The sequence below is a fragment of the Brassica oleracea genome, chromosome C4 (assembly GCF_000695525.1).
Source record: "Brassica oleracea var. oleracea cultivar TO1000 chromosome C4, BOL, whole genome shotgun sequence".
Classification (NCBI taxonomy): domain Eukaryota; kingdom Viridiplantae; phylum Streptophyta; class Magnoliopsida; order Brassicales; family Brassicaceae; genus Brassica; species Brassica oleracea.
In genome coordinates, this window is record NC_027751.1 from 39,361,488 (window position 1) to 39,371,488 (window position 10,001).

The following is a 10,001-nucleotide window of genomic DNA, read 5'->3' on the forward strand; positions in this document are numbered from 1 at the left end:
ATCTTGAAAATCCCAGAAATATACTTCTTCAAATCAAAGTGATTTTTTAATATTGGAAGCACTATACATATATATATTATTTCATTCAGATTAAATAATTTAGTCTTGATTTTTATTCTTAAAAAGTTTTTAATAAAATATCATGACAAGATTTCAATCACCTCATTTTGAGTTTGTTCGAAGAATGAAAGATTTGATCATTCGTCTAATATTTGTTTCTCCCTAATACCCTATCTAGCTATTATAATTGTAAGAATGAGAGATTTTAACTATTTATTATAAGTTTTATGGCTTATCATTTAATATATCAAACAATTTTTAGTATATACAGTAAAAACTCTATAAATTAATAATGCTGGGACTTTGATATTTTCTTAATTTATATAGTTATTAATTTACAAAATAAAATTATTTTTTAGATTTTGCTATGTAAGACATATTTCTTTTCTAAAATAAGAAAATTTTTTGATTTTAGTGTATATAGATTAATTATTTTTGAAATTTGACATTTATATTAGTTTTATCATATTATTTGGTATACACAAAAATGGGTCTCATAGAACTCAAATGTGATTTTAGATAAAATTTTACTAAATCTCATCAAAATATATTATGTGTTAAGAAATAATATATTGTTTTTTTGTACTTAAAATAAATGGTATATACATTTAAATTATTAATTTCTGATTCTAAAAAGTTATTGTTTTATTATTTTATCGATTTGTTTTATATTTTGAACCAGCCCAACTTGGGACCGGAGAATGGTAAGGTATTAATTTATGGTGTTTATTAATTTATAGAGTTTCTACTGTATATAGTTTACATATACTAGAATGATAAGGTATTATAGATACTAGAATAATTTGTTTTGTTGTTCTAGAATTAGATGCTTTTTTAGACCGAAATGGTGAATATATACTAAACATACATTTATATTCCGAGTCTTCATTTATATTCTATAAAAGCGTGATATAATTGATTTGAACACTAACCTAATGAATAGAGTTTGCCGGTGATTTTCTTCAAAATTTTGATTCTTAGATATGTATCTCAAGTGGAACTAATTTTTAAAGATGTCCATCTTATTAAATTAACATTTATGTAATTCACCGAATTCACAGAAAAAATTAAAGAAAAAAGAGACAAAACTGGTATCAGTGAAACAGAAACGAGAACAAAAGCACAGTTTTATAGATGTAAAAAATAAAATCACTTATAGGGATAATAAACAAATCGAGAGTAAAAACTAATCTTCTTTCATTATTTTACAATCGATGTTGTCTATCTGGTTTTGGTGATTTTGTGTTAGCCGCAAAACTTAATTTTCTTCTGTGCATATAAAATCTTAAAATTAATTAAAATGAGTTTTAATACATTAATTCTTCAACAACGATGATACATTTAAGAGATTAATATTTGTATTTATTATTTTACAATCGATAATAATGATAATATTGTAAATGTTTTAACTATTTAATAAACAAACATTGATATAAAAACTCATTCCGGACATACAATGAGGTGGTTATCACGTAGTACAACAATTATTTGCCGAACACACGGCTATCATGTGAGTGGTCAAGGATTACGAGGTGGTCCAATTTTCAGTTTACTGTTAAAATAGTTTTTTTCCACTAAAAGTTTCCTCTTGTTTACACAAAATTGAATTTCGCTACCTTATCTCTCCTATGTATGATAAATGATAGTATCATCACCAATATCGCTCATCACAGAGGATTACATAAGAAATGGCTTCTTCGCTTAACGTCATCGACGTGTCACGAATCACCCCTGCTGACTCGTCCGGGTCACTCACTCTCCCGCTCACTTTCTTCGATCTTCTCTGGTACAAACTTCACCCCGTCGAACGAGTCATCTTCTACCGATCCACCGATGCAACTCGTCCTTTCTTTGACTCATCCATAGTCCCCAATCTCAAGTCCTCTCTCTCCTCATCCCTCTCTCACTACCTCCCACTCGCCGGAAAACTCGTCTGGGACTCACTCGGCAAGAAACCAAGCCTCGTCTACTCCCCAAACGACGCCGTTTTATTCACCGTCGCTGAGTCCAACGCTGATTTCTCACTATTAACCGGACAGAAACCTTTCCCTGCCGCTGAGTTGTACCCGTTGGTGTCCGAGTTACAAAACTCTGACGACTCGGCCGCAGCCGTGTCGCTTCAAGTCACGCTGTTTCCAAACCAAGGGTTCTGCATTGGCGTAAGCGCACACCATGCCGTTCTTGATGGGAAAACGACAACCATGTTTCTCAAATTCTGGGCCGACACATGCAAACGCCGACAAGACCAGACTGTAAACACTTCCTTACCGCAGGATCTAATCCCCCTTTACGATCGTACGGTCATAAAAGATCCAAAGGATATAGAAACAGAGGTGTTGAACAAGTGGAGCTCTTTACTCAAAGCTTTCTCCGGCGGCAAAGAACCAGACAACCCCAAGAGCTTAAAGATTCTTCCGTCGCCGGAGCTTAGTCCAGACGTCGTCCGGTTCACTTTCGATCTCTCTCGTGAAGATATCCAAACGCTTCGTGAGCGACTCAAGAGGGAGTCCTCTGCTTCCTCGTCACCTAAAGAGCTAAGATTGTCGACGTTTGTAGTTACGTATTCGTACGCGTTAACGTGTATAATCAGAGCTCGCGGCGGTGACCCGAACAGACCGGTCGGGTATGGATTCGCCGTGGATTGTCGGAGCCTCCTTGATCCGCCGGTCCCACCGAATTATTTTGGAAACTGCGTTTCCGCAATGTTTAAAATACCGTTAAAGGCGGAGAGGTTTATGGGTGAAGAAGGGTTTTTAATCGCTGCGAGATACGTTAGCGATTCGGTTGAGGAGTTGGATGAGTCGGTTGCGTTGAAGGTCCCGGAGATTTTGGTAGCGATTCAGACTATTACACAAGAATTGCAGGTTGTGTCTGTTGCCGGGTCGACCCGTTTTGGAGTGTACGGGTTGGATTTCGGGTGGGGCAAACCGGAGAGAGTTGTGATTGTGTCGATCGATCAAGGGGAAGCGATTTCTATGGCAGAGGGTAGAGATGGGAACGGTGGAGTGGAGATTGGCTTCTCGCTCAAGAAACACGAAATGGAGGCTTTGATTGATTTGCTTCGTGACGGATTAAAACATTAAAGTGATTTTCCTTTCTTTGAAAAAATTGAATAATAAAATAATCCAATTGAGCTCGTCTTCACTACATAATGGTTAAGCATCTTCAATGGTTAACTTCGATTTTCTCTAAAAATGATGCAAATTCAAAATGAAATTGAATTTTTGTTTTGATAGTTTCCAACATTTTTCCCTCCAGAAAAGAATATTGTAAGTGTATTCTTTTATTAATACCATAAATATTAATTAAAGATCATTTAAAAAGTTGTAACATAAAGTTTGTACTAATTAAAAAAGACCATGTTTAGGTGTCATTTAATTATGATGATAATTTAGCTTACGTTGCAGCTTAAGAAACAATTGGAAAAAATGTTGGTCTAAATCGAATTAGTATGGAACATTATATGGCAATTCTCTCAAATAGCTATTTTTAAGTTTTTGTCACAAAATAGCACTCAAGAAAGAAAATGACCAAAATAGCCCATTTTTATTTTAAAACTTTTAATATTTATTTTTTATTTTTTAAAAATTTGAAACCTTATCCCCAAAACTTCACCCCTTAACTCTAAACTCTAAGTCTAGATTAGTTAATCCAAAGGTAAAAATACATTTTCACTCTTTAATAAAACTTATTTTGGTCATTTTCTTTATTGAAAGCTATTTTTGTGACAAAAACCTAAAAATGACTATCCTAGAGAATTTCTGAAAATTATATTAACCCAAAATATAAAAAGCGTATATTATTTACTTAAATAAAAGCTACATAATTACCTAATATGATTAACATATAAATGGAAATTAATGACTGTGAATAATAAATATTTGATAACAATTTTTGCATCTTTTTTCATTTTTGTTTAATTTTATATTATTAAAAACAAATAAGCAATCACATCAACCATATAATAAAAAAAATAGATTTTTTTCTTATATGTTATATTTTGAATTTTTTAAAATGACTTTAAATTACAAAAATGAGGAAACCTTATATTTTATATTTAAAAAAATTTAAAATGACTTTAAATTACAAAAATGATTATTTTTTCTTATATGTTACATTTTTTCTTCTATGTTATATATTGAATTTTTTAAAACAACTTTAAATTACAAAATGTAAGTTTTCCTTAAGCATACGACTAAAAGCATTAAAATAATATGTATCAAATTGATGGTTGATCTGAAACCTTTCAAAACCATATGGAACATAAATGTCAAAATAATTCAACTAAGGAAACACTACTGTTCACTCTTTTTCAAGAATGTGTTCGGTGGAAAAAATAATTTTTTTGTGTTATAATTTGTTTAATGTCCAATCTGATCAACCCATGATATATTAATTATAGTTTAGTTCCAAAATTTTTAATAAAAATATTATCCGGTCCATCGGAAAAAAATTATATAATAACAACGAAAAACATTGTATATGTATAAATAAAGTGATCAAATATATAAAATTCTCGATAATATATACAAATAAATTCACTTTTCACAAGGCGCATGTCTTATCCTAATACTTATTATTTCTAATAATGTTTTTTATATTCAAAACTGACAAATTTTACCCAAAAAATTATACTATTTTAAATAAAATCTTTATTATATACATAACTTTAGTTTTTTTTAATGTCTGATTAATTATGCTATTACAACGCTAAGAAATATTACATAGATGATTTTATAGCCGACAATTCTACCACCATATGAGAATACGTCTGACTGCATCACTCCGAGCCACCCTATGGGATCCATGTTCGATAATATGTTTTTCACCATGCTGAAGACCTCTTGTAACATTTTTTTTCTTCATAATCTACATAATTTTCGTTTTCTGGAGTTTTGAACCCCTGATCTCCTGGTGTAGAAGAATTAATGAACCATTAATCAAACCCCTAACTTTAATATTTAATTGAACATAAATGATTTACATGAATTTATAATTGTGCTAATAAAAATTATTAATAATTTTATTAAATTATAGACACATAATTTTAGACATAAATCACTATGTAAAAGTTGAAGGATCGTTTTGTAAATAAAAAGGTTCAACATCAAAATGAGATTGTGAATAATATCCCCTCAAAATTGATGTATTATTTTTTTTGTGGTCAAAATGTATTACTATTTATATCTGTATTTTCTTCTTAAAATGATGAACAATTGAAGAAAGCTTTCTCTCATTTTATGATAGTTTCTCTCAAACTGATGTACCAATGAAGATGGCCTTAGTAACATAAATTAAAATTGGTTCGTGTTTGAGTATCCTACTAATAATAACATAGATTGAAACTAAGTTCATGTTTGAGTACCCTGCTAATAGTAACATAGTTAAAACTGATTTTGTGTCTGAGTACTAACATCGAAAAGTGAGATAGAAAGTGATACTAAAAAATATATGATACGGGGATGATTGGTTGTGGCTGTAAATGCTCTGGACAATCAAAATTTAGTCTAGAGCTATATATGTGAACCAATCGAGTTTTTCTTTCCTTAAAAAACTCACAGCAAAAAAATCTCTATAAAATCAAAATATGGTTGTAGAAAGCTTTATTTTCAGAGCAAAAAAATAATGCTTTAGAAAGCTACAGCAATGAAAGCTACAACAAATAAATCTACAGATTAAATTCCACAGCAAAAAAAATATAAAGCTACAGCCCTTACCAATCATCTCCGTTGTTATTCATTATTTGTTTTTACCTTTTGAAAGATGGTAAGACATATAATGGACTGGTTAAGTCGGAAACGGTTCATCCTATTCAGCAATTTTTCATACTACTACGAAGTCTACGATACACAAATCCACTATATATTAACTGAGAATACACTTTATTGATTTCTGCTGACGTGTCGCTCATAGGTGAAGTTTTAAGAAATTGTTATAATTTGATTGGTTGATGACTTTTATTAAATATTTATTTTAATCAAATCTAAAAATAAAAGGAAACTCTACAACGAATTAATACAAGTTACCAAAAAAAAGTAATATTACAAATGATAATTTATGGTAACTAATTACATAATTATAGAAAGAATATATAATGTTTCATCAATTTTTTTTATAAATTATTTATTTATAATTATTTAAAATATTTTTATATATTTTTATAAAAATAAATATAATGGTTGTATATTCTATATAAAGAATTAGATTTGTATATAAGGCATTATTAGAAATTTAATGTTTTTTTAAGACCCCCAGGAGATTTATAAATCATTTATACAGATTTTGAAATTATTTAAAACATTTTTTAATTCTGGCATACAAAATCATTTTATTAGAGTTTCTAAATCACTTATGAGACTTTTATCAAATCTATTTATTGTAATAATACTTGCATTTAAGAAAAATATTTTTAGTGACTTATATTTATGTTGTTGAACTATCTCAAATTTCACAGCTCTTTTAAAAATAGATACTGAATTTTTTTGATTATCAAACTATTAAATGCTAAAATTTTAATATTTCTAATTATTATTCACCAATTATGACATTATAAACATAATATATACTTTTCGTATAATATTATCATCCGCGAAATTGCGGGCAAACACCTAGTGAAACATTAAATAACTAGATGTAGAAAACCTTGTTTTTTCATGGAAACTTGACAGAAACTATTAATATGCATCAGGCTTTTGGTTTTATAGATCTCGTGTATCAAGTATATATTGGAAAATTTGCATAGCCATCTATGGGCTTTAAGAAAACACTAAGGTTTGGTAAATAAAATTTAATGATGGTTAATTATGTTACTACAAACTATGAAAATTATATATAGATAATTCTACCGCTGATAATTTTACATGTTTTATGGAGATTCATGTATGACTGCACCATCTTATGATATATATGCATGACGACATCTCACGTAAACCTTTTTCTATCTAAAAAGAATCTCTGCTCCAAATTCACTTAAAAGAGAAGCAACAAAAAAAAGCTGCAAAAAAGACAGCAGCAATATTACCAGGACTTTTCAACAATTTTTGCTCGTGCTAGTGTCCCTAGAAATTCTTGGATTTGAGAAGAGAACTGAAAAATCTGCAAATCAATTCATTACAATAGCTTGAATATGAGTTCATATTTGCAACGTTTGAGTTCGTGTTTGAGAACCCTACTAATAATAACTAGATTGAAACTGATTTTGTGTTTGAGTACTTAAGTTGAAAAGTGAGATAGAAAGTGATTTTAAAAATGTGTGATATTGCTATTCACTATTTGCTTCTAACTTCTGAAAGAGGGTGAGACATATAAAGGAGTGGTTAAGTCAGAAGCAGTTCATCCTATTCAGCAATTTTTCATATACTACAACGAGATCTACAAGAGCTAAAACCGATATGAAACTATACAAGGTTAGAACAACAAAAGAGACCAAAAAAAATAAAAAAAGATGACGGTAGTTGACGACCATGATAGTCCCCGACCACCAAAACACTACAATGTTTGGTTACAATTTCAGAAAAAGTTAGATCAAAATTTTAGAGAGAAAGAGAACTTTCATTTGTTGAACAAAGTTTCATTTAATAGCTAAAACACAGAAATCGATATATATATTTACTTTTCAAAATTAGGATATGAGGAAGATAAAATAGTCTTTAGAAAAAAGTTAGTACTAATTTCAAAAATCATTGACTACAGTGACCAGCCTGATTTCAATATTTTTTTTCTTTTTTTTGGGGTCAAAACAAGATTTGAAATTTATATACTTCTTATCCATTTTAGTATTTTTTGTTCTCTTTGACCAAAAAAAAAGTTATTTGTTTCTTGTCCACACAAAAAATTATATCTCTACCTAAATCTCCCCATATATACGGTAGCAAGTTAGCCACCATATATCTGAGTTAAACTCTCCTTCACCACAAGATTTCATAAAAAAAATGAATTCTTCACTTAACGTAATTGACATTGACGTGTCACGAGTCACCCCTTCTGCCTCGTCCGAGTCACTCACTCTCCCCCTCACCTATTTCGATATTTTCTTGTACAAATTCCACCCCGTCGAACGAGTCATCTTCTACCAACTCACTGACGCAACTCGCCCTTTCTTTGACTCAGTCATCGTCCCAAACCTCAAATCCTCTCTCTCCTCCTCTCTCTCTCTCACTATCTCCCACTCACCGGAAACCTCGTCTGGGACTCACTCGATCAGAAACCGAGCATCGTTTACTCCCCAAACGACGCCGTTTCATTCACTGTCGCCGAGTCGAATGCTGATGTCTCCCGTTTAGCCGGAAACAAACCGTTCCCAACGGCCGAGTTGCACCCTTTGCTGCCCGAGTTACAAGTCACCGACGACTCGGCCTCCGCCGTGTCGTTTCAAGTCGCGCTATTTCCAAACCAAGGGTTTTATTAGTTCAAGCGAAGCTCTACTCAACAAGGAGAAAAACGACAGCGCTTCGGTACTGAAACCACAAGAGTTCAAGACAAATCAGGCCCATTCCGTATCTCAGTCCAAGCCCACTCTGCAACAACTTCCAACGGCTCTATCACATGAAGACAAAGTCAAAGCAAGAGAAGAGAAGAGCAGAGGAAAGAGGATAGTAGCTGGCGGTACGGAAGCACGCTGTGGTCCTGCATTGTACAACCAGTTTGCAGCCCTCAGTTCCTTGGAAGGCATAGGATGTCGACACCTGTCTTAGTAACTAGGTTTTCCTGTGTTTGAGCTCTCCCTATATAATCTTGTAATGCTACGGCTGTAAAACCGAAGAGAGTGAAATCAATAACAAAAGCATTTTCTTCATAGTCTAGATTCAACTTACAGGTTTTGCATCGGGGTAACTGCACACCATGCCGTTCTGGATGGGAAAACGGCAACCATGTTTCTTAAATTCTGGGCAGACGCATGCAAACGACAACAAGACCAAACGGCAAACGCTTCCCCACCACAGGATCTACTTCCTATTTATGATCGTACGGTCATTAAAAATCCAAACAATATCGAAGCCAAGATTTTGAACGAGTGGTACTCTCTACTCAAAATGTTCTCCGGTGGTAAAGAACCAGACAACCCCAAGAGCTTGAAACTTATTCCGTCGCCGGAGATTAGTCCCGACGTCGTGCGTTTCACTCTCGACCTCACTCGTGAAGACATCCAAACGCTTCGAGAACGACTCAAGAGAGAATCATCTGCCTCCCCGTCACCAAAAGAGCTTCGACTGTCGACGTTTGTGGTTACGTATTCGTATGTGTTAACATGTTTAATCAGAGCTCGAGGCGGGGAACCGAGTAGACCAATCGGGTACGGCTTCGCGGTGGATTGTCGAGGCCTTCTTGATCCGCCGGTCCCGTCGAGTTATTTCGGGAACTGCGTTTCGGCTACGTTTAAAATGTTGGGCCTAATTATTAAGCCTAATGGCTCAAATAATATATGGCAAAATGTGAAAACGACAGCGTTGAGTGGAAAATCAGTTCAGTCCTGTCTCACTAACGGAGCGAATATTTTGAGTTAAGGAAAGAGATCATATCTCGACTCCATGTCTCTTTGCGAATACGATTTCTTATCGTTCTTGTATTCGTCTTTTACATTCGTTTATTTCCTTAACATCGCTTTTATTCTATCGTTTATGTCAGTCCGGTTTTCCGGCTTCTAAGATCTTAACTCAAAATCGCTTTATGTTTAAAGCTTTAATCGGGGTTATAAACGATTAATAGAAACGGGTTTTGGAATCGTGTTTGCGATTTGCTTTCTAGCATTTCCGCGAAACATTTTGTTCTTATCTCACAACGATGTTTGCGATTTGCTATACGCTTATCCGCGAAACGTTTCTGCCTAAATGTGTTTGCGATTTGCCTTAGAGCACTTCCGCGAAACATTTCTGGTTTATTTCATTACGCTTTGCAGATTGCTTTCTAGCATTTTTCGCAAAACGTTGATACATTCTTCAAAC

At 32.9% G+C, this 10,001-nt stretch overlaps 1 protein-coding gene and 1 pseudogene across 1 annotated transcript; both read left to right on the forward strand.

The window, feature by feature from the left end:
* The first annotated feature begins 1,628 nt into the window (after positions 1-1,628).
* On the forward strand, positions 1,629-3,196 carry LOC106336885 (phenolic glucoside malonyltransferase 1-like). Its single transcript, XM_013775852.1, has one exon. The coding sequence runs from the start codon at positions 1,749-1,751 to the stop codon at positions 3,141-3,143; it is 1,395 nt and encodes a 464-aa protein (XP_013631306.1). The 5' UTR covers positions 1,629-1,748; the 3' UTR covers positions 3,144-3,196.
* A 4,735-nt stretch (positions 3,197-7,931) lies between these two features.
* Positions 7,932-9,712, forward strand: LOC106338860 (annotated as a pseudogene).
* Positions 9,713-10,001: the final 289 nt, after the last annotated feature.

Coding starts and splice junctions, on each gene's coding strand:
- LOC106336885 (XM_013775852.1), top strand. CDS start 1,749: ATGGCTTCTTCGCTTAACGTCATCGACGTGTCACGAATCACCCCTGCT.